This window comes from Micromys minutus, assembly GCF_963924665.1.
Source record: "Micromys minutus genome assembly, chromosome: 3".
In the NCBI taxonomy this organism is placed as follows: domain Eukaryota; kingdom Metazoa; phylum Chordata; class Mammalia; order Rodentia; family Muridae; genus Micromys; species Micromys minutus.
In genome coordinates this window covers 1,946,839-1,972,465 of record NC_137972.1, presented here as the reverse complement: position 1 = coordinate 1,972,465, position 25,627 = coordinate 1,946,839, and the positions used below count along the sequence as shown (strand labels likewise).

General features: G+C 45.1%; 1 protein-coding gene across 2 annotated transcripts in view; it reads left to right on the top strand.

Moving 5' to 3' along the window:
• The window catches only part of CCDC91 (coiled-coil domain containing 91), a 140,723-nt gene that overhangs the window by 19,676 nt on the left and 95,420 nt on the right, over positions 1–25,627 (top strand). The window contains exons 2-3 of one of the 2 annotated variants that reach the window (XM_080914761.1): positions 13,061–13,095; positions 15,714–15,792. In XM_080914761.1, the coding sequence (XP_080770887.1) occupies positions 13,066–13,095; positions 15,714–15,792 (109 nt within the window). In that variant the 5' untranslated portion in view covers positions 13,061–13,065. Of the gene's footprint in view, positions 1–13,060; positions 13,096–15,713; positions 15,793–25,627 lie in introns of those variants that run through there. The other variant, XM_080914762.1, reaches the window with a different exon arrangement.

The following is a 25,627-nucleotide window of genomic DNA, read 5'->3' as shown; positions in this document are numbered from 1 at the left end:
TAACTAACGATGGCAGTGGTTGTGTCTCAAGCAGGACAGTAAGGAAAATGCTGTCTTGTGATTGGTGCTGGCACCTGCTTCCGAGATCCTGCCAAGAGGAATTGCTTTCAGATGTGAATTCCACTATAACCAAAGAGATTCTCCTCTCTAGGCAAAGAATGGTTATTTCCAGTGACTTGTAAAACATTGTTATTGGAAATGACTCATTAAATTTCTTATGTATTTTTATTCTATTACATGATTCATAGAAATAAGTTATTTTTTGTAGCTGTTGCCTTTGTTTCCATTTTGTGTATTTTATATCCGAATATAAAGGTACCTTCATGGGAAGGTTTTTCTATTTAATTTTATATAAGATATGAAATAATATGTTGCTACGTAATGTATAAGTAAATATATAAGTATATAAAATCTAGATTCTCTGAGTGACTTTGTAAAATTAGAGTATTTATGGTGTGGAACCTGGAGACAGGAACTGTAGCAGAGGCCACGGAGGAGCTGTTTACTGGCTTCCTCCCGGTGGCTTTCTCTGTTAACCTGTTAGACAACAGGAAACCTTTCCTGGGCAGCGACACTACCATGGACTTGGCCCTCATATCAAGCATTACTCAAGAAAACGCCGCAAAGGCGTGAGGACAGGCCAGTCCGATGCAGGCATTGTCTCCTTTGTTTCAGACAAAATCTAACTGTCATAGCTTTGAAGAGAGCTAGGAGGGGACCAGACACGGGGTCTTGAAACAGACGCCATCTGCAGGAGCAGGAATGTGTGTGTGGAGACTCAGTTTGAGAATCACTACACAGACATACACTTACCACAGGCACTCACCCACACTCACTCACACACTCACCCACCTACCCACCCACCCACTCACTCACCCACTCACCCACCCACCCACCCACTGACACACTCACCCACTCACTCACTCACCCACCCACTCACCCACTTACACACTCACCCACCCACTCAGTCCCTGGACAGCTGTTGATTTGGAAGACAATCAGATTGGATTGGTATCTGATACAGCACATCATTTCTACACAGAGAGACTTAATAAAATCAACATGCTGAATGCACAGATCACACGTATGTTTTTTGTGAGAGAAACCTTAGCCACTCTTGCTGGCAGGCTGTGAGTAAAAAAAGCTATGTGTGGAGCTTAACTTTTGAGTAAGAAATACAGTGTGTGTGGGAAAAATACTTTGAATGTGGAGAAAAGACAGATTTGGTATCTGTTGTGTTTCACAGTTGCTTGTGAATTGTTACAAAGAAAGCGGTAGAGGAAAATGAGCAGAGTCCAGCAGCAGGAAAAGATGTAAACACATCCCGCTCACTAGTGACCACCAGTGTGGACTGCTGCAGTGTGGGGTGGGGGCAGAGGGAGAGGGCGGAGAGGAGGGACAGCAACGCTCTGGAGGCAGGAACTGACGAGGGAGGTTATTTTTATATTTTGCTGTTGGAAATGTGAACTAGTCAAACCCCTTGGAAGGTGATATGACACTAGCTATAAAAATTAAAAATACATATGCCAGTTGACTTAGCACTTCCATTCTTTGGAATTCAGCCCATAGAAACATATTCGGCATGGAAGGGTTTCTGTTTATAACAACAGATAACTGAACACACAATTCATGTCTGCCAGTAGGGGAATAATCAAGGAAATACGTGTACTTTGTAGAGCCACATACCACATTTTTAGTTATTGTTAGCAAGGCAATGAAAATGTGTATTATAGTAAGACCATTAAGTTATAAAGCTTGTGTGTGTGACAGAGAGTGTATGTGTGTGTGAGTGAGAGTGTGTGAGTGTGTGAGTGAGTGAGTGTGTGTGTGTGAGTGTGTATGTGTGTGAGTGTGTGTGTGTGAGAGAGAGTGTGTATGAGTGTGTATGAGGATGTGCTCTCCTCAGGTCATACACATGTGGGTGCTGGGACCCTACGCTCAGGCCCTCCTGCTTGTACTGCACAGTTTTCACTAGTGGAGCCGTCTCCCAGTGTCCTGCCATAGTGATGTGGCATAGCTTTACATTTTATTTTTGAGGTTATAATATAATTACAGCATTTCTGCCTCCCCCTCCTCCCTCCGCAGTCTCCCTTGTAGCCCTCCTCACTCTGCTCAGTCGTGACCTCTTTTTTCATCATGTGTTACTGCATACATTTACACCCCACACAACACACCCCCACACACAACACATCCTCCACATGTACACCCTCTACATATGTACACTCTCTACACATGTACACCCTATGCACACATGCACCCTATATACACATGCACCCCTCATACACATGCACCCTCTTCACGAATACACCCTCTATATACATACATACCCCTCACACACCCTCATATATATCCCCACACATATACCTTTTACACATACACACCTCACACACATACACACCCACAACATACACCCCTATACACATACAACTTCTCCGTATGCCCCCTACAAACATATATCTTCCACACACATACACACCCTATACACATACACCCCTTCTGTATAACTCTTATACACATATACTCCCTTACATACATACAGCCCCATATACCCCTACACACATACACTTCCCTACACACAGACACATACACCCCCCTAAATATAAGCTGCTTAGTCTTTAATATTACATGCATGTATATTTTTAATGCTGACTGTTTGACCCTGAACGACTTTTTGTGCTCTTGGTTGGGGAGGCCCACCTCTTCTGTTCCCACCTCATAACTCTATGTTAAAGTTCAAGTGAACATTGGTGCATTTGATTAAGGATTTGTAAGTTCTATGGTAACGAAGTATAGCTCCTTTGGAAACTTAGTCACATGAGCTGTCAAGCAATCCATACTTAGTTTACATGGAATTTGTAACCCAAAAGAAGAAGAAGGCCACTAATGCATGAAGACATCTTATATATTTAAAAATTGGCATATAACTAAATTTGCATATTGATGGAGTAGAGGATGGTAATGGAGCAATCAAAATGCTGTTGTGCGGTTATTAGGAAGTTAGCACTGTAGTTTGCAATACAGTAGATGTAGAAACAATTTAAAGCAGCATGTGCAGTTTGAATGTATGTCTTTGTGCTAGAAGGAAGCAGGATGAAATGCAGACAGAAAGGCAGGATTATGGTGAAGGCTTCTGCATTATTTTGACAATAAAATCGGACAAAGTGTTGGCAACACTGAAAGCAAAATTTAGGAAACGGTTACATGTGGGTCGGCAACTCTGCACATTTTTTGGGGAGGTGGGATGAATGTGGTAAGACAGTTGTAATGATGTCTCAGGTACATGTACAGTATTTATATTTGGGTTCAAAATTCTCTGGGCTGGTTAGCCTAATGGTATACATCTTAAAACCAGAGGATGGCACCAGCCAGGCAATTCAGGAGAGTTTAGCGTGTACTATTTAGTCACTCATTTGATGACTAACATTTTTACTCCTGAAATCCACACAGATGCATGAGGATTAATTAAGTAACATGTTTCTGGAGGGAGATGGGTTGAGAGGGAGACCCTGTTTGGGGAGGTCTGGACATCTCACGTCCCTTCCTATCACTGTGCTTTTTGGGTTCATTGTGTTGTACTAGGCTGATGAGGGTGTGCAGTGTTGTTTTGTTGGGTTGCCTGTCTGCCCTTGATTTGTTCTTGGTTATTAGTCCTGAGAGGATTTGGCTGTCTGACGTTCAGCCATTTTTTCATCCCATTCCCAATGGCTTCTCCTTTTGGAATTTTAATTACAGTATGGTTGATTTTATGGCAGTGTCTAGAATTCCAGAAGTGGATTTTCATTTTCTTTTTCTCCCTTTAAGTGCCAGGTGTGTGTGTGTGTGTGTGTGTGTGTGTGTGTACGCGCGCGCGCGCGCACGCACATGTGTTTCCATGTGCATCTCTTATATACATTTGTGCATATCTTCACCTGTATGAGCATGTATATATGTATGTGTATGTTCATCTCTTGTATGCATGTGTGCACGTGTATGTGTGTGTGCATATCATGTATGCATGTGTGCATGCCTTTGCCTGTATGAACATGTATGTGTACATGTATCTCTTGTATGCATGTGTGTGTATCTTTGCTTGTATGACCATGTATGTACACATGTATGTGTGTGCACATCTCATGTTTTTATGCATATATCACATATACATGCATTTGTGCCTTTGCCTATCTGAGCATGCATGTGCCTTCGACTGTGTGTGTATGTGTGTGTGTGTACATCTCTTGTATTCATGTGTATGTGCCTTTGGCAGTGTGAGCATGTGTGTGTGCATCACTTGTTTGTGCTTCGGTTTTGGTACTCTCTGTCACTGTGTTTACTTTTCTCCTGCTGTGAAGCTTTCTTTTACATTTTTAAATCACTGGCATTTTTAATTTTGCTCTTTTTTAGTTTTTATTTCTTTTTGAATCCTGGAACCGACATGGTGGAGGGGAAGAACCGGCTCTTGTACTGTTTCTTCTGACTGCCACACTTGTGCTATGGCACCCACATGTATGTGCGAGCATGCATACACACACACACACACACACACACACACACACACACACACACGCACACTGAATATAAACACCAAGTCCTGCTTCATTACAGGAGAGGCTGTTGGATCACAGACAGTAGTGAGCCACCATGTGGGGGCTGGGAACTGAGCCTGGGTCTCTGTTCATCTAGTGCTATAACCACAGAGTCATATCCAGTCCTCCACCCACGATTTCTTAAAGCTTGAGATAATGTGTGTCATGAAATGGTGTGCCTTTTCTTCTTCTCAATGCTGGTGTCTCGTGGGAACTGTTCACACACTCACATGTCTCGTGGGAACTGTTCACACGCACAGCCTCCCAGCTCTTTGCTCACTTTCTGGCAAACACTAGAATTTACCTCCCTGACTTGGTAGAACTTTGTAGAAGCTGTTGACTCTGTTTCAGTGTGGCGTATTTCTGCTCGCCTTGGTGAGTCAATAAAGAGCACAGCAAAACAGAGACCCATAGAGTATAGAAGATTTAAATACATATTGTTCGTCATCTATCTATCTATCTATCTGTCTGTCTGTCTGTCTGTCTGTCTGTCTGTCTATCTATCTATCTATCTATCTAAAATAAAAAGATTGGAATGCAAGATAAATCAGTCATTAAAAGTGCTAAGGAGAATAATGTTAATAATTGTGTGCCAACCCTTTAAAATAGTTTTTTTTTTTTAAGAAAAAAATATTACTTACAAAAACTTCTGGAGAAATTAAAAGTCTCAATTGTCCTATAATTACAAGAAACCGAATCTTCCCACAAAGCAAGCAACAAGCTCTCATGATTTGCTAAGCCAAAGTTATTTTTTTAACCAAAATTCTAAGAAATAGATTATTCCATTCTGATGCAATCTTTTTTCGTGAACAGAAAATGAGGAATATTTTCTAGCCAGTTCTGAGAGCCCAGCTCAAACCTGATATCTAAACCCCAAGAAGACACCATGAGAAACGGAAACTGCAGATGCTTCCTGGTTCCATGGAGTCTGGAGCTCTCGAAGGACAGTCCTTCCACCAGACAGGTCACCTTAGGTGTGCCAGGATAGCTATATCACACGGCCCACGACTCTAGTGACAGCAGTTTAAAGAACAGCTGTGAGACAGTCTCATTCCATAAGCACCGGGAATTCTTGATCATGTTTTTTAGCAAATAAAGGAAGTAGGGACCTCCATTATCCTTAGGAACCAATCCAACTGTTTTCAGCAGGCCTCCTTTCTATATGGGGAAATGTTAGAAGGTTCCCATGACCAGGAATAGTAAAGTCACACTTATGTTAATATATAGTGTCAACTGCACTCACTACGAGGGATTCCAAAATCGGGAAGTTGGCTATAGAAATGGTGTTCAGTCTTTCAGTCCTCAGCTGGGATGATCTGTCACTGGAGGTGGTTTGGTATCATCTGGAATCATCTGAAATTATGCTCGATCATTCTGGTCTAGTGATCTGATGCCAGTGGCTGGCATTCCGTTGGAAAGCTGCTTCCAATGGTCTCCGTGGGCTTGTGTGGTCTTTCGTATCCTGGCATCTGTACTGCAAAGGCAAGAGATGCAGAACAGATGTCAGAGGAGCCTGCATTCCCACACATGGTGGTGCTCTCCGGTTGGTTAAGGTGGCCAGGGTCGGGAGAGAGGATGGTGCTGGTGTCCGGTTTTTGAAGGATGCCTGAGACTGTCTTCAGCAAGTGCAGCCTGCCATAGGAGCTGTAATGGGGGAAAGGAGGCTTGCTGTTTGGAGGCAAAATGATCATTTGCATACAAAATTAACATGAAAGAATGTAGAAATAAATTATTACCAACAAGAGCTTACCGAAGAACTATAGAGGGTAAACAGTTCGCTAGATATTGTGAAAGGAGACGCTAGAACCGTAGAGCATCAGGAGTAAACCTGACAGCAAATGTACATGAGTCCTTTAGGGAAAACAACAGAAGTCACTCATATGCCATGGCGTACCTTAGTGACAGTTGCCAGGCCCAGGGCAGGACTGCTCAGTGCTGCGTGACTGTCATGTCCATCAGAATAATTCTGCAGAATATTCTGTGGAAACACAGACATATTCATGTCCCAAAATAAATTATACGATAAAGATGTTAATGAAGACAGGTGTTAGTTTATTAAAAGAAATGGGGGGAAACTGTAGCTAGCTTAAACATTTACATATCTAAAAATGTTAGCTTTCTTTGTAGCAAGTGCAGGTATATATCTAAATATATGCAAACCTCAGAAGATTTAAAAGACTAAAATTGATTATTAAAAAAGAATCTGTTCACCAAAAGCTGCCTTTAAAAAGTGAGAACCTAGCTTATAATTTTGAAGATGCTTACAGTACATGGATTTGACCGTTTGGGCTGGTGATGTGGCTCCACAGATAGAGGCATTGACTCATGACACCTACACAGTGTCCTGTCTCTGCATGCATGGTCACAAACTCGAGTGCAATAGAAAGTAGCAGGAATCAGACTGCACGCTGGCTGGTAGTCAGTGAAGAACGAAAGGGTAACAGGAAGGGGAGACTGTAGGTGGAGGTGCAGGGAGGGATGTCCTCAGCACTGAGTTTACTGTTGGTTGTGAAAAGGCATTCATCTGTTGCTGTGACACATAGTGGTCTTTAGGAGGACACGTTTGCATATTTTTGCTTTTAATCATGAGCACTGACACAATGTAGAATCTGTCTTCCCTTCATGCACAGAGGTGCAGGCCAGACATTTTCTTGGGAGATTTGGAGCTGAACTGACAAGGGCCTAGAAAACTTTGATCTGTTTTACTTCATCAGTCAGCTTCCCAAAGCACCAATTAAAAATGTTCTTTGAATTAATAGTCCAGGAACTGCCTAGTGCAAGGTAATAAGAAGCAAAGGCCATGGCCTGCGCAGCACAAGGGTGTCCTCTAGCTGGCGAGACGGCCATCTAATCTCACGTGAGACTTGTGACATTATGGGCTCTGTCATGATCCTGTTCCATAGTGTTTCCTCTGACACACCTGGAAACTCAGAAAGCACCAAAGAGGAAAAACTGGCTCAGAGTTGGCCAGGCAGGGGTGTGGCCAGTGAGGCCAGTGGCCAGTGAGGTGGGTGGCTAGTGAGGGGTGTGGCCAACGAGCAGATGTGGCCAACGAAGGGGTGTGGCCAGTGAGGTAGGTGGCCAGCCTTTTCCAGTTGGGCAGTGACTTTCCTTGGTCTCAGTGGCCCATGTTCAGCAGAACTGAGACACTCAGTACACACATGTCCTTCTCTGAAAGCTCTTTCTGGTTGTCTGCTTTGCTTTTGAGCAGCTTTGATGTCAGAGACATAGTATATTTGTGTGTAAATACTAGCAGTGTGGGAAAGTGTAGCATGGGAACATAAAAATTCAGTAGAGTCACTTGTAAAATGATATTTTAAAGCATTTGTGCTTGTCTTTAGTTTCTATGAGAAACAAACTTGCTTTGACTTTTTTTTTTTTTTTGCTAATATTTTGATGGAAATACTGTAGATGGGATTGTAACTTTTGTTTTTCTGCCTATAATTTAAAGTTGTACAAGGTACTTTTCTGTTTAACAATGGCCATCTGTGTTCCCTGCCCTGCCTGCCACATTTCCAGGGGCAGGTGTTGAGATGAGTTTATCTAAACCCCGTGCTTATGGCTGCCGCGCGATTTTCTCACCGAAGACCTCCGCCCTTCTAACCCAGAAGAAGCTGTGACCCTCTCCTCAGCCTCTGCCTACGCCCTCAGTGGCCACATGGGGATTTGGGTACAGCCACTCAGTGTCTGCATTAATGCAGTCATAGTCATATAGGCCCAGCACAGGAACTGGGTGTTTCCTTGTCCAGTGTGTTGGTTTCTGTTTTAAGCTGGCTAACATTGTACCCACTCACGCAGTTCTAAACTTCCTTCCCAGTGTGAAAATTCCTTTCATGATTGTAAGCCATGAGGGGTCTGTTAATTTCCTTCTCTTGACCATGTCTCCTAGGAGCTTTCTGGCCCTATCCAGTCTTCCTGGCCCTTCTTGCTATGGAGGCAGTCTGCCTGTAGGAGAGATGGATTTCCCAATCTCATGTCTTCTTTCTTGTCCTACACATGGTTTTTGTTTTGTCTTTTTGTGTCACTGGAGTTTTGAACCCAGAGCCCAGGCCTTGTGCCTGCTGGGCCAGCACTCTGCCATTGCCCCATTCCCAGTTCTATTTGTAAGAAAGAGTTGGTGGAATATAAACACCTCTTGGGTGTGGATATGACTTTATTCTTTCCTGAACTCAATGAGTTATGTGTCTGGTTGTCAGAGTCTGTGGTGCACGCCATTTTCCCGCTGAACCCCTCCACAGTGCCTTCTGCCTTCCTGAGGCTGCTGCATGTGGCCTCCCTGCTTGGATGGAGCCTGCCCCACCTTCCGGAGGCCCACTGTAGTCTTATAAATGAAAGGTTCTTTTAAATTACTTGATGGTGATTTCTGAGTTCTCTGTGTTCTTTATAGAATTCCCAGAGAGTAGATATTACATAGCTTGATCTGAAACAGAGATACTCATGGTGCACGTGTGCAGATAGAGTGTGTAGGGATGGGCCCCTATTTCTAAGCATTTCATTTCTCTCTCAGCATATTTAATGTCTTCAGTGACCTCCAGAGTTGCAAAGATGTTTAAGTTCCATGTCCAGTGTAGCACAGTGCATGTCAGACCTGGAATTTGAACAGGGCAGCTGGATACCACCCTTCCTTCCTTTTAGCCTTTATGCCAGTGTGTCCCTTAATGAAGGCAGGAGCTCATGGGGAACACATTGCATCTGGCTACTGTTAGTACCCCTGAGAGCACAGACAAGCAGGAGGAGCAATCTCACTCGAGCTGCAGTTTACTCAGCTACGAAGGTGGAAGTGGGCTGTGCTCCCTGCTCCGTGGGCAGTGCTCCCAGCTCTGTGAGCCATTCTTCCTGCTTTGTGAACCATTTTCCCTGCTCTGTGGGCCATTCTACCTGCTCTGTAGGCTATGCTTTCTGCTTAGTAGTTGGTGTTCCCTGCTCTGTGAGCAGTGCTCCCAGCTTTGTGAGCCATTCTTCCTGCTCTGTTGGCCATTCTACCTGCTCTGTGGGCTATGCTTTCTGCTTAGTAAGTGGTGCTCCCTGCTCTGTGAGCAGTGCTCCCAGCTCTGTGAGCCATTCTTCCTGCTCTGTGGGCTATGCTTTCTGCTTAGTAGGTGGTGCTCCCTGCTGTCAGATCATCACAGGGGTAAAGAATTAGAAGTGACTGGTTGTGTGTGTTTTGGGAGGGGTTTGGGGTACAAGTCCTCAGTCTGGTTCGATTTTCAGTCTCACCTTTTCCCAGGTGCTAGTCTCCCATTGAGCCTTCCAGGGTTCCATGAGGGAAATGGGCTGAGCCTCCTTCACTTAGCAGCATCCTAGCAGTTACTGTTACTTCCTTCTTTACTTTGCTTGTTTTTTTAAAACCTTGCTTATGTTTAGGACCAAGCAGAAGCATTTTATTTTATTTTATTTGACATTTTAAGAAGACTTTCCAGTGGAAATTGATAAAATATATGTTCAAAACTTAAACCTAAAGCTTTAAATGTGAGATTTCTGTCCAGTCCCTTCAGTCTGTCTCAATGGTCCCCTGAACTTGATGTGTGCTCTGGTATTTCCATTAGATAGGTCCCCTTTGAGGTTATTCCCCAACACTGGATAGTTTTCTCCATAGGAATTGTCATATTTGTATATTTGTGTGCTTTTCTCCACATCACAGCAGACGAGCTTCTTAAGGACCGAGACTGGCAGCTGTGGAGAGGCTCCCTGTGTCCTCGTCTGGTTTCCTCCAACCAGCCCTGTTGTCAATACCAAGGGAGTTAAATAATAAAGCACCAGAGAGGCTAGTGTACATAAGGAGGTCTGGCCTGTCGAGCCTCAATGCTATAAAACCTTACGCTGGGTCCCTAAACTATCAGAATGTAGCTCTGAGAAGATAGTCATCCTCTGAATCTCATCGCTCTGTGACTTAGGTGCTACTTGGTGTTGGTACATCCTGGTAACAGACGCCTGTAATACAAAACTGCAGAAATGCTACATGAAGCCTTATCAGAATCACCTCAGATACAGCCAAGATTCCGTCAAGAAGCCACCTTTGCAGTAGTTCCTTTTTTTAAGAATTAAGTTTTCACTTTTTCCTGTTAGAAATTAATTTTCTTTTTGTATGTTTGTGTGCTGTGGGCTGCATGTTTATGTGTTTTGTGTGTGTAGGCGATATGCCCAAGTAAGTGTTGGGTGTTGTTTTTGACCACCCTGTATTTTTTGAGGTATGTTCTCTTGATGAAGCCAGAGCTGTGCAGCTAAGGCTAGTCTAGCTGGCCACTTTGCCCCAGGATATTCTCTGTTCCCAAGTTTTGGGATTACAGAAAAAATTTTATATGTTTGGTTTCTGTGTGGATTCTGGGGATCTAAACAATGGTTCATATTCTTAAGTGGCAAATGCTTTATCTATTGAACCATTTCTCCAGCCCCTAAAACATTAAGTTATAAGAACCAGTGCTGTTGAGGTTAGGCTTGGTGACTCAAGCCTTTGATTCCAGCACTCAGGGCTCTGTGAATTTGAAGATGGCCTGGTCTACACAGCAAGTTTTAGGCCAGCTAGGGCTACATAGTGAGACCCTGTTTAAAAAAAAAAATTCACCCCCTCCCAAATGTACACACAATCAACACCAAATACATCTGTTGTTTTTCATCTCTTAAATATGCAAAAGGAAACCATCATAGGATTTGAATCTAAATTATTGGTAGGAAGGCTTTAAAATAACATTTCTGTAGTTCCACCTCCTAAGCTATCCAGGGCACATTTATCTTTGACAGTATGGAAGAGAGACTCTGCCCTGTCTTACTTGGTTGTAGGACTTGCTGGAAACTGCAGTGTCCCTGGTCACCACTCTGCTGTTTTGCACCACACAATCAGAACTGAGGGATCTGCTTTCTTACCACAGGTGAGCATGCTGTGTGCTTGTGTTGTCTGCTTGCTGGCACCCTTCCCATCCCATGTCAGGATGTGCCTTGTGAAAACATGGGAGCCTTAACTCTGAAAATTCCGCCTTTGAAATGAACACCAGTGCAGGCTGCACAGATGCTAAAAATAGTAATTAGTTCTGGAGGCTGTGGTACCCACGTGAAAGGACAGCCTGGTGTTTGCAGTTTGACTGTAAAGCTTTAGGATACATAGTGTCTTTTCTGACAGTGTAGTGTTTGAAGTTTGACTGTTAGGTTTTAGGGTAGGTAGTGTCTTTTCTGACAGTGTAGTGTTTGCAGTTTGACTGTTAGGTTTTAGGATACATAGTGTCTTTTCTCATGGCTTCTTCATGACAGCTGTAATCAAAGCAGGATTCTCTTCAGTGGAGACACAGTGAATGTGACTTCATTTCAGAATAACAACCATCGACAGTTCCTGGAAGTCAGTTTATATTTTCTGTACAATATAAGTAGCTGCATAGAGATGGCTAGCTTAGCTTTCATTTCCAAATTTACAAACAGAAGTACATCTTTTGAGGAGTGTCGTCAGACTGAGTGAACGGCGACAGAGCTGCTGTCTCTTCTGTGTTAGCAACTCTAGAGACTCAGTGCTATTTATAAACTGATCTTATGTTTCCATCCACACATTCTTTGTACTGTCTACTTTTCCTGCAGATAAATTAGCTTGCCCTAGTGAAAACAGTCTGCAACTTGTGAATTTCTTCACTGTTACTTGTGTGAAGTGTGTGTGTTTTCTTGATGGAGGTGTAGCCATGTGTTTCTCCAGACGTGGGACATGCCTGAGGTGTCCCAGCGTGAGGGCCGCTCTACTGCATGTGGATTCTGCCGTCCTCAGCTGCAGGGAGAGAACTTCACAGCACTGCTGGCCCTGCACCTTCCCAGGCTGTTTCTTCCTTGCTGCTTTAGATGGTGTGCTGAGGCCTGACCCCGTGCACGCCCTGCTGAAGCTCGTCAGGAGCCGTCCTGGATGTTCTCATGTTTTTGCCTCGTCTCTCATGAACACACAACTTGATTTACCTTGATCAGCCCAGTAACTTGCTCCACATTTTTCCAAAAGTGCAAAGCAGTTTTAGCTAAAAATACACATATCAAATGCTCCAGAAGTCGTGGCCACAGCTCAAAAATGCTGATCAATTTTGAAAATCTAACTCAGCCCGGCCATGAAACCGAGGGAAGAACCTTTGTGGTGGGGACAGATTTCCAAAAATTCACCACAGTCCTGTTCTTAGCTGGAGTTTGTGCTGATGCTGCCAGACAGCTGAGGGGTAGATGCGGAAAGCAGGAAGCATTACTGATGGGGCCCTAGCGCCACTTTGGGAAAAGCAAATTAAAATGTAAAAGAATATTTTTCCACTCCTGGAGTCTGAACAGAAAATGGCAAAATACACGGTTACTGAAAACATTCCAGAAATTGCTAATTTTGTCAGAAAGTAAAAACCAATTACTAGCCGTTTTGTTTAATGATTAAAAATGGATGCGTGCAGTTTAAGAAAGCATGATAATCGCATAATCCTGATGAGTAGTTGTGATTTATGACCCACTGTCCCCTTTAAGTCGCGCAGGTGGCTCACTTCAGCTGTTCTGTGTTGCAGGCACTATGGATGACGATGACTTCGGCGGCTTTGAGGTAGGTACTGTGTCGTTAACGCAGGGTAACAGCCAACTGTCAAGTAAAACTGCATTTACCATCATTCCTTTTGTGTGTATCCTGTGTGCTGGCACATGTGTGCGTGTCTAGAGGCCAGAGGCCAACCTCTTATGTCTCATATTTGGACCTGTTCACTTGTGTTTAATTTATTTATTTTTGACAAGGTTTTTCACTGGCCTGGAACTTGTCAAGTGGGCTGTGTTGGTGGCTAGCCAGCCTCAGGCTGGCTTTCCTAGCACTAGTGTTACAAATGCACGCCACCATTGCCCAGATTTTTAAAAGTGGGTCCTGGGGAAGAGATTCTGATCCTGTGTTGGCAAGGCAAACAGTTTACCAACTGAGCTGTTGCCCTAACCACTGGATCTGTTCTGATTCACCTCAGTGTAACTCTGAAACAAAGATTGAAATCAAGGAAAATTAAGAAAACCATCCATCCAGACATTGAGGTAGATTGCTGTCGAAGCTTCGATCTCGTTGCCATAGGGATGGTCTAACTCTGGTAATTTATTGTGGCTGGTGAAGCATCAGGGAGCATTTCTGAGATTGCCAGCCACGGATGGGGCTGAGGGCACATCTTTAGGAAATGCTGGTGTGGTCAGAAACAGGAGTTAGGACTGTCACGGCTGTTCCCACCGTGATGACACTGTGCGTTTGTCACAGTGTTTGTTCTCTCAGGTTTGGGCAGCATTCTGGAAGAGTCATTGTCAGCTGCAAATGCAGTGTCTTTTCCTCTGTCCTTTCCAGTGTTGCTCATTTTATGGAAGTATTTTAGAACCCAGTTATTTTTATGGAGTGGTATAGTCCTGCAGGAGTATCTCTGGATTAAGAGTTGGGATGCCAGGGCTCAAGCCTAGAGCTACCTGCAGTGCAGAGGAGGACTTTCTCTCCTGCTTTTCCTCTTCCTCCTAGTTTTTCTTTTAGATATTCATCTAGTTTGGATATGGTAAAAAAAAAAAAGTTAGGGAGCATAATTAATGTTAGTAGGAGAAGCAGGAAGGATAATGTGGTTCTTTTCAGTAGTAGGTCATGTTCTGTCTTTCAGTGTACATCAGAGAAGTCAGTGTGGTCATACATGTTCTCCATGTGCAGGCAGGCACTGTAGACACACATGTTCCCCATGTGCAGGCAGGCACTGTAGACACACATGTTCCCCATGTGCAGGCAGGCACTGTAGACACACATGTTCTTCGTGTGCAGGCAGGCACTGTAGACACACATGTTCTTCGTGTGCAGGCAGGCACTGTAGACACACATGTTCTTCGTGTGCAGGCAGGCACTGTAGACACACATGTTCTTCGTGTGCAGGCAGGCACTGTAGACACACATGTTCCCCGTGTGCAGGCAGGCACTGTAGACACACATGTTCCCCGTGTGCAGGCAGGCACTGTAGACACACATGTTCCCCGTGTGCAGGCAGGCACTGTAGACACACATGTTCCCCATGTGCAGGCAGGCAGTCAGCGTTGACATATGTGTAGTCCATGTTTCTTCCAAAAATGTTTTTTAAAGCTCATTTGAGTGTTTCATACTTTATTTAATGTGTTTAAAACATTTTCATGTTACTGAAAAGAAACGTTTAAAACCGTGTGAGAACTCCAGTGGCACAGTGACAGGATGACCCTGCCGCTCACTCACCTTGCAGTGGTGTTTGGAAGTCATTTCAGGGCCCCATTCAAGCCTGTTTTCGTCTCTCCAAACTATAAAGGATCCGTAGGAAAGCCACATTGTGCTTCCACAAGTGACCGCTGAGTCCAGCATCTTTGCAGAGTGTGACTGGACCTTTCCACACCAGGTCCTGAGGACCGGCATGCCAGCTTCACGGTGCTCACCTGCGTCCTTCTCGGTTCTGCTGTGGAAGGTGGAGGGTCTTTGTCCTGTGTTTACAGTGTGCTCATCTCCACAGCTAGTGGGCAGCACAGCCTCGCCCTCCGCTGCCTGTGCCCTCTGACTCCTTGTCTGCAGGCTGCACAGTAGGAGCTGACACTGGAGCTGTAGCTCCGCCTTTGCAGTGATTGTGCTCTGACAGTTACCCGAGTGACAGAACTTTTGCAGCAACTGTCCAACGCTCAGCCCGTGAATCCAGAGGAGATGGTTGAAGGATTCAGGCTCAGTACTTCTTAGAGCAGTCTCTAAGACTTATGCTAACCTAAGTGATCTTTCTAAATGAAAGTTTACCTAGACAAATGAACATTGTGGCGAGTTAAGTTAGAAAGGTTGGAAGGAAGTTCACATGTGGAAGCTTGACAGAAACATACAGTACACATCTGGGTGATGGGAGGTTATTGGGGTAAGGAAGGGGAATGTTTACCTGAGAACTGGGGCCTGGGCACTGCTGGTGGAAAGCAGTGCTTGGTGGGAAGGGTGGGCAGGGGCTGAGCAGGGTGGGCAGGGGCTGAGCAGGGTGGGCAGGGGCTGGGCAGGGTGGGCAGGGGCTGAGCAGGGTGGGCAGGGTGGGCAGGGGCTGGGCAGGGTGGACAGAGGGTGTAGAGAGAATGTGAGTGAGAGGCACACGCAGAGGAGCCCCTGCAGGGCTGAGTGTGACAGCTGGGAAGTCCAGCTCTTTAGGTCTTTTCAGGTCATCTTGCCTTGTCTTCCAGGCTGCAGAGACCTTTGATGGTGAGCAAGGCGGAAACCAAGCAGTGTCCCCTGCTGTCCCCTGGGCCACTTTTCCTACAGGTACTACCTCCCAATCACAGGATTCCTTTTTTCTCTATTCAACGTGCTTTTGCTGCTTTTAAAACCTACTTCTCATGTTCTTTAAATTTACTTTTTCCTGACCTGAAAAATACAGTGTCTTGAATGCACTCTGAATCCAAATTTTCTTCTTTTTAAAGCATGGATTACATTGCTTACTCTTGTCAGCTGCTTGTAAAAGGAGATCATTAAGAGTAAGCAAACCTTAAGTACAACATACATTGTTCAAATTTCTTGATTTAGGAAGGTGTCAAGAAGCTTCTTGGGTCATCTGTGCATGGCATACCCTTAAATCTAAAACAGTTTACTTAAATGTAGACATTTCTTTATAGTAAAATCAGAAATACTACAAATTAAAAATAATAGTTGGCCAGTAAATATTTTTAGAAAGTGTTCAGTGTCCCACCCACCTTTGAATGCCCATGACGTGACTTGAGACTTCCTCTTGTCCCTGTCAGAGTGTACGTCTAGGAGTCGGTGGCAGTGAATGCTCACCGCAGACGCCTGCACGGTTGTGTTCAGTGCTGCTCCTCACAGAAGCCAGGCAAGGGCATCAGCCTCCCTGGTCTCCACAGAGAGATGACTGCATATACGTATGCATATTGATCAGCTGTAAAAACAGTTACAAGGCTTGTAGGAGACAGGCACCCATGTGTTCTGTCATACATGTGTCTCGGCTTCTGACTTCCACGTGCGTGCTTGTACCTGGGACTGAGGAGCATCATGGAGGGAACTGGAAGGAGGAGTGGTCAAGAAGGTCACGGAGCACATGTGACCTGATCGTCGGGGGAGGGAGGTGTCGGGAGTTTACACTTGGGTGGGAGCGGGCAGTACAGGGTTAGGGGCTGGAGGAAAGGATCAATGAAAGTATGTAGATGCCATAAGGAAAGCTGCTGCTTTGCATGTTAAAAAAAGAAAAAGCAAAGAAAACGACAGAAAATATATGTAGAGGAAACAAACGAATTCTTAGGCTAGTTTTGTCTTCACCACGTCTGCATTCTCCTACCCCCAACATTCTGACTTCTGGTTTGAAATGTTTCTTGCATTAGTATTTCTTTTCCCAGGAAGATTTCCAGGTCCTCCCCCCACGTCTCAGTATGCCCACTATCAGACTCTCAGCGTTTGACACTTCAGTTGTGTGGGGTTAGGTGTCGTGTTTGCTGTGTGAGGGGCATGTCTTTCTCAGTGGAAGATTTCCCTTGTATGTGTGTGAGTTTGTGAGCTTGTGCTCTTGGGATGTCAGGCTTCCTGGTGCTGTGCTTACAGACAGACCCGTAGAAGACTGGCAAGTGCTCTCAATCCCAAAGCATCTCCAGCCTCCCTGTGGTTCTGTACTAAGTGCCGTGTGTAGGGCACAGATGCCCTCAGTACAGACTCACAGTTGCGTGGACTAGTAACCGAATCAGCGTGTGGTTTGGATGGCCATGAGAACCAGTGGGAAGAGTCAGTGTGATCTTTACATTATCCAGCGGCTCAGGGTGTCTCTGCTGTCAGCACTCTATTAGAAGGTGAGCTATTAGCTATCCTCATTCTGTCAAAGAGATGAAGACATTATGGCTTAGGAAGATTGTATAGTTTGTTAGCGATGGGTGTGTATAGGGATGAGATCTGTTTTTTCTAGTTTTCCTGACCATTTTGTTCCTTCTCAGCTCAAGCATCTGAAAGTCTGTCAGCAGGAAAACTTGATGGGATGTGGTCATGACAAAAGGGGCGGAGTTGAGTTCTGAGGATAAAGCCTTGGTTCTGATAGAATGTGGCCCTGAGCAGAAATAGCAGGGTGGGCTGGATTTCCGACAGTGTGGCCATGTGGAATCTCTTCAGCCTGTGTATCTGAGTAGCCAGAAACCCATGGGAAAGCTCAAAGCTGGAGTTCCTGACTGGGAAGGTTTCCTGTTGATGGCAGTGGTTGTGTTTGTATGAGATACCAGGCGGGGGTGCTGGAGTGGATATGAGGAAAGAGAAACTCTTATTCACTGCTCCTGGGAACACAATCTCCTGAAGTCAGTTTGAAGGAAAAATGGAACCACCATATTCCCCAATTCTACCACCCCTGGGCACATGCCTAAAGGCATTTGCAGAGAGATACTTGCTCATCCATAGTTGATGCTGCTCTTCTCACAGGGACAAGATAAAGATGTAAAGACCATGTGTTAAAGACATGGGTTAGTTTGGATGCTCACAGTTGGAATGGAAGCAGTTGGAGAGGCAGAATTCTGTGAGGTGAGGGAGAGAGGCTCCTGCAGTGCCTGGTGTGAGAGGCAGTTCCCAGGCAGCTCCTGCCACTGGAGCAGGCTGTGTGTAGACCAGCGAGCCAGCTACTTCCCTCTTCCTGCTTTCCTTCACATCCCCCCAGAAGCCCAGATCTGACGATGGTGTTCTTCTGGGCTTCCTTACTGATTTGCAGAAATGGATCAAGCAGATGTGGCTGAGGGCTGGCCTTAAAGCCATGGCCGTCTGTCTTTCTCTTCCCTTCTTTGTACCGCTGTCTCCCTCCGGCTGTTGGATTCAGGCAGGTCCATCCAGGATCCCACATCCATCAGGTGTATGTGGAGATCATTTCCAGGATGGTGATGTGAACTGGGTACTAGATGTGACGGTCCCTTCCACAGTGTACCTGTCTGTCACCTGTACAGAAAAAATATTTTTAAGGACATATCTTGGAAGACATCTCAAACATTCTGTTCAAGTTTTAAGTATTTTGGGGACTATGGAAAGGCTAACTTTTAGGGTCAAGATGTAAATTTTGTTAAGCAGTAAGCGTAAGATGCCGTATCGTAAAGGGAGAGCAGCTGCAGGGCGAGCTGGGTGACTGTTTCTCTGCTCATGTGCAGACACTTAACGTCTGTGTTTCTTTGAGGGACAAGCATTCCCAGTACCTCGGGACATGTGTCTTCTACGTAAGTGCTCACTTAAGGCAGCACCGTAGGTGGGATGGAGGAGCAACAGGATGAGTCCTCCCTCCTTGAACCTTCTGGAAGCCCCTCACCCAGAAATGTGTCTCCTCTGTGATTTTAAATCCTGTTAGGTTGATAACAAGAATTGACCGTCACATAAACACACAACCTAATTCATACTCATAGCATGTTATGGGAGTTGGAGACTATAAGTGAAGGTGGTGAGCACAAAACCATGGCCCTCATTCTGCCGCCCACAGCCTGGAAGCCGTTGCTTCATTCCACCGAGAATGCAGGAGAAATGTGGCCTTCCTTATGACAAGTTTCCAGCTTTACCCTACAGCCAAACTGATGTGGACAACCTGCCTCCCACCTCACTGCTTCCTCCCGGTGCCCCGCCTCCCACCTCACTGCTTCCTCCCGATGCCCCGCCTCCCACCTCACTGCTTCCTCCCGATGCCCCGCCTCCCACCTCACTGCTTCCTCCCGATGCCCCGCCTCCCACCTCACTGACTCTAAGCTTTCTTTAAGAAAAGGATGTTGAGAGAATCAACTGCCCTGGACTCATGGGGGCTCGCAGAGATCAGGGAGCCTTTGGTCTGACCTAGTTGCTCTGTGTGTTTGTTATGGCTGAGTAGTTTGGCATTCTTGTGGGACTCCGAACAGTGGGAGCTGAGGCTGTCCCCGAATCTTGCCTCCCCTGAGACACTTTTCCCTGCTGGTTTGCCTCATCCAGCCTTGGTGTGTTGGTACATGCCTGGTCCTATTGTATGTAGCCTGTTATGCTGTGTTTAGTTGATGTCAGTTGTTAATACTCCTTTCCTTGGTTCGTAGTTCTTAGACTTTTTTTTTTTTTTTTAGTTGTGCCCCTTTTTGCAGCAGACCCAGAGTTTCAGAATCCATGGAGCTTAATTAGGTTGTTTGTGTTCACCAGTGACTCGGTCCCTTGCCATAGTCCCAAAGGCTCTTAAAGTATCAGTCACAGGTTCTGTGGGTTACAGTCTTCTCCATCTCCACCACCACCGACTGTGGAAGCTGCTGCCTAGGATGCCATGCATTTCTTGCACGGGCAGACCTTGTACACTTGGTGTAGCATCATGTCTTTGAGAGTAGCTGCCTGCAGCGAATACGAGGTCAGGCTGTGTTATGCAGCCATTTTGTTCACCGTGGGTGGCACAGTTTTAAGAGGCAAAAGACTGTTCAGTTTCTGCCTTTGACCATACAGATATGAGTTGTGTGGAAGTCGAGGTGGGAGGCACAAATCTTGAATACTGTCCTTTCCAATACTGCTTCTGAGCTCCTTGCAGCCCTGCACAGACCACATTAGAACTCAGTGACCATCAAAGGAAAAGCAAGCGATCCAGATAGATACTTTAATCCAAATTAGCTCCTTCAAAACAGCTTATAAAGAGGACAGACTAAACTGTCTGTCACAGGCCGGCCCTGCAGAAGAAATAATGGGAATTGGACCAGCAGATGCTGAAGCAAGTGGCTTAGATGTGGTTCTTCCGCATCTGGAGCTATTTGCATACAAAGCCAACAGGAAAGTTCAAGCATTCCTCTCCAGACCTTGGCAGAGGGGAACCTGGAAGACAGATGCCTTCTTGATTTCATGGTTCAGTCTTTCCGTTCTCCATTCTCCTGGCCAGGAAAGCCTAGGACAGCAAAGCGGCCATTTATTAATTGCCATCCCTCTCACCAGCAGCCCCACTTTCCAGGGGCATCTGTGTGAAGCATCTCGAGGACTCAGGACCTGAGTCTGCACACTGTTTTGTATGCGGTTTGCAGTAAAAACACGAGATTCGTTGATCGGATCCGCATCTGTGGTAAGGTTGGAAAGTGCCCTCTTAGACCCTCACATACCTGTGCCTTACAGGCAGCATGACTGGCAGGCATGTGAAGACGTTTTAAAGAGAACTCTTAGTCTGAGAACGAGAATGGCAGAATGGTGAAATAACAGTTCCAAAGAAATGAGCATTTCCCAGAAATTTCATGCTGAGCGGAGGGAAAAGGGGTTAGGGTTGTTTCCCGGAACGAGATTTCACACAGTTCTAACGACTTGTCAGACTACCTGACAGATGAAACTGGAGTCCAGATAGTCGCGCGCAGTGCTGGGCAGAGCCACACTTTGACCAAGACTGCAGAAATGTGCAATTCACCTGCTCACTAAGCCTCGTCCCTCTTCCAAATATAGCCCTGTCAAATACACCCCTCTTTTCTGCTTTGTACTTTTAACTTGGCTCTTTTGCCTGGACCTGACTTGGGGGGACTGGTTTGGGTCCCCAAATTGGATGGCAGCAATGTGATGACATTTAAAACTTTCTCTGCCTTAGGATGGGAAAGACGATGGAGACAAATTTAGGTAGAGGAGGCCCCCAGTTCAGGTGGGGGATCTGTTAGGATCCCATAACAGAGGAATTTAACTTAGAATGGCTGACAAATTAGAATACTAGTTGCTGCACCCAGCAATTGTGTTACCTGTTGATTCTAAACTAAGTTTATATGGTGTTTTTCTTCATGTGGGTTCAACTGGGTTCTAGAGAGGAATGTATGGCTTGGGTTTTCGAGAAGTACACCCCAAAAGCGAGCCAGATGGAGAGATTTGGAGCTCAGGGTCAGAGAGTCTACCGGACTGAGAACAGGCCAGGCTGACCTGCCTAACGGTGCCTTGCCAACTGTAGCATGGGGATTCTTTTTAATTTTTCATGCAACACCGTCCTATTATTCATTTAGACGTTTTGTTAGGTCAGACACTGGGTTTTACTTTTAATATATTTTGTGTATATATGTGCGTGTGTTGCCTGCATGTATGTCAGTACACTGTATGTGTTTGTGGTACCAGTGCAGGTAAGGAGGGACCTTTAGATCCCTTGTGACTGGAATTACAGATAGTCATGAGTTGCCATGTGGGTGCTGCTAATTGAGCCTGGGTTCTCTGGAAAAGCAGCCAGGGCTCTCAAGCCTCTGAGTCCTCTCCAGCCCCAGGGTGTCATTGTAGCATTGTGATGTTACTATGTGAATGAAGGACATCATGTAGCTTCCTTTTGCTACTTCATGCATGTTCTCCTCAGGCCAAGGCTGTTCACCATCCTTTCTGCTTTTGACCTCAGTCTCTTTAAATGATACTGAGGATGATAGTTGTATAGAGCTGTGAGTAGCTACTTCGGTAACACACAATGATCTTTTGTGGGCTCTTTGCAGGATTTGCAGTTCACATCTCTGCTAATACAAATACTAAGAATTACACCACAATGTTGCTGTGATTTTGAGGATGTGTTCTCCAGTGCGGTTCAGGTGAAAGTGGTGACTGCAGCTGTCCAAGTGTTCTTGCTTTCTCCAGCTGTGACAGACACAACTAACAGGAACTTGGGAGGAAAAGGTCGTTTAGCTTAAGGTGATATAGTCCATGACTGAGAGAAGTCAGGGCATGAACTCGCAAGCAGAGACGGGGGAGAAAATGTGCTTTACTGATTTGCTCCCAAGTGTCCAGCTACTTCTAGACTATTATATGCAGAATAGGGATGGCACTGCCCACAGTGGGCTGGGTATTTCTGCATCAATTAGCAATTAAAAAATGCCTCCCAATTCTGTTCATAAGCCAGTTCAAAGGAGGGAATTCCCCAGTCGAGGCTTCCTCTTCCCAAGTGTGTCAGGCTGACAGCTGAAGCTTACTACAGCAGCCAGCCTTTGTCTCCAGTCACCCATGGCTTCCCTGAAATGCTGTAGCCAGTGTGTAAACTGAAATATATGTGATCTTTACGGATACTTCCTGACTTTGAGTTCTGAACTTATTTTATGTTTTCTGGTTACAGCTCTGTAATTTGCAAAGCTTACTTGACATGAATTATCATGCCTGGACCAAGTGATAGGGAACTAATGTCACAATTACATTTGTTCCAGACAAACACACACTTAACATACACGTGCTTTCACAGAAATTCCCAGTGGCGTACGAGAAGCTTGTCCTGTGTTACGTATTTTGCTTTTCACATTTGGTCTATGTTGCTGTGTGGGTTCCAGAGATGAGGACTGGCCGGCCATTGCAGCAGACAGAAGAATGTCCCTCTTTCTCTTTGTTCCCAGCATGACAGTATTGACCCCATACAAGCTCAGCTATCTATGGAAACAGGAAGTTTTCCGTAGTGGGAATTCTTTAAGGTATAAGGTGGAGAGGAGAGGGTGATGTGCAGTTGGGTGGCTGGTACACCTCTGGCAGAGGTGCCGGTGTAGACTTCAGGGCCTGTGATGGGTCTTCTTTCTTGTCTGCTTGATACATATGGAGTGAATCATAATCCAGAAATGGAGGGCACCCCTGTGAGTTTTGTATGTATATATGTATGTATATGTATATATAGGTATGTATGTACCCATGTTTTTGCATGTGTATATGTATATACATGTGTATTTTGCTTGGTTTGAAGTGAGCAGATCCACTTCTATTCAAGACCTTTTCGGTAGGAAGATTCAAACTTGTAATCTATATCTTGAGACAAGAAGAGTTTAATCTGGGCCACACCTTGTGCTGGGAGCCCATGGAAGGACATGGAAGAAGGAGGCTTGTGCTCTGCCTGCTTGTTCTCGGCTTTGCTAGCAAGTCCATTCCTTCTCTGGCACTAGAACCTACGTCTGTGGGATTCTAGTGTCTACTGAAGACCAGCTGAGACATCCAGCCTCGTGGGCTGAGCAACCACTAGATTCTTATCTAAGATTTTCTGTTTATAGCCAGCCTCTGTTGGACTAGCTGGAGCTCAGCCTGTAAGTCATTCTAATAAATCCCATATGTCTCAGTCAGGGTTTCTGTTTCTGTACAAACATCATGACCAAGAAGCAAGTTGGGGAGGAAAGGGTTTATTCTGCTTACACTTCCACATTGCTGTTCATCACCAAAGGAAGTCAGGACTGGAACTCAAGCATGTCAGGAAGCAGGAGCTGATGCAGAGGCCATGGAGGGATGTCACTTACTGGCTTGCTTCCCCTGCCTTGCTCAGCCTACTTTCCCATAGAACCAAGTCTACCAGCCCAGGGATGGCTCCACCCACAATGGGCTGGGCCCTTCCCCCTTGATCACTAGTTGTTAAATGCCTTACAGCTGGATCTCATGGAGGCATTTTTTCACCTGAGTCTCCTTTCTCTGAGATAACTCCAGCTTGTGTCAAGTTGACACAAAACCAGCCAGTACAGCACATGCATTTTTTCTTTTTATAAGTTCTGCTTCTCTAGAGAACCCTGACAAATCCAGGGCCCTACCTGGCCTCTGTCTTTCACGTGTGTCGTCCATGCAAATGTGGGTTCATATCAACTTTACTCTGTGCTAAGAGTCATGTTCCAGCTTCCTCTTTGTCTCTCTCAGAAGTCTGCGATTTCAGAGAACCAGAGCTTGGTGTTTGCTCTTCTGTGTTTCTGGCCTTTCCACTGGAGAGTTGACTTTATTTCATGAGGTTCTGGAATCATGTCCCCCCCATGTCTCTTCAGCATGGCTATCTGTCCCCCATCCCATGTCCTTCTGTGGTTGATCTGTCGCACACTCTGTCTGCTCTGTGGCTGTCCAGCATCCCATCAGTACATCAGCCAAATGTGAGAAGAGACCTTTTGCTCTTCTCACCTTCCGGTGTTACTGCCTGAGCAAAGCCACCACCATGCTGTTTCTATGTGTGCATGTTCAATTCTTGTACCTGCTCCAGTCTCCAGTGAGAACCCAGTGGACTGGGTTGTAGCTGTCAGTGTGTTGTTTGTGAAATTTGATTTCAAAAGGTTTTTTTTTTTTTCCTCTCATTTTTGTGGATTCCAAAATAATGAGGTATAAAACATCTACTTAGCTATGATTTTGGTGATTGTGATTTGACCTGTTTTTATGATATCCCTCTGAGTGTTTTAGTAACCTCTGCAGTGGATTGCAGGCTCATACCTATAATTACTGTGTTCTTCTGAATAAATCATATGAACTATGCAGTTACAAAATTTCACTTGATTTAAGTATTGCTGTTGGGCCTGGTAGAAGCCTTTTAATCTCACTTCTGACTTCTGCATTAATTTACTTGATTCTCTGGCCTTGCATAGTTGGTTTTTTGGTCATCAATGTGTGGCTGGTGTGAAGAGGTAATTCTTAAAGAAACTTCTGAAGCTGGGCCTGGTGGTGCAGGCCTGTAATCTCAGCTGCTCCAGAGGGGGAGGAAGGAGCGTTGGTTAGTTCAAGGCCACCCCAAGCAACTTAGTGAGACCCTATCTCAAAATAAAAAGTGGAAAGAGGGCTGGGCATTCATCCCAGGGCTGGGCACTGGCCAAGCATGTGTAAGGAGCCCAGTTCAGTTCCCAGCACTGAAAGCTTGCTTCCTTTTGATTAACATGGAAAATATTTTGAGGTCTTTGTTTTGTTTTGGTGAATGTAATGAAGGCTAGTTTTATTGGCGACAACTTTGGATAAATTGTTTTGGACCATGCCAAGTAATTTTAGGATAAACAACACAGAAACTGCCTAATACACTAAGAAAGTAGAACAGAAATATGTGGGGTGTGTGTGTGTGTGTGTGTGTGTGTGTGTGTATTTTTGAACTGTGGAGAAATGGTGAAAGTTTTATCTATGCTTAATTCTGCAGAAGTGTTGTCTATATATGTTGTGAAGCTTTGGTCATTGTGTACCTGAATAGAAGTAAAGAAGTTATTCTGGCAGTCTACCATGCCTGCCTAGTGCACACACACAGAGACACACACATCACACATCACAAACATTACACACACATCACACATACATATACCACACACATCACACACATTATACATGCATCACATACAGGCATCTCACACACACCACACATATCACATACATATCACACCTACATCACACACATTCATACATACATGTCATACACATCAGTGTTATTTATGCACACACCCGTATTTCACACACCATATCACATATATATGAC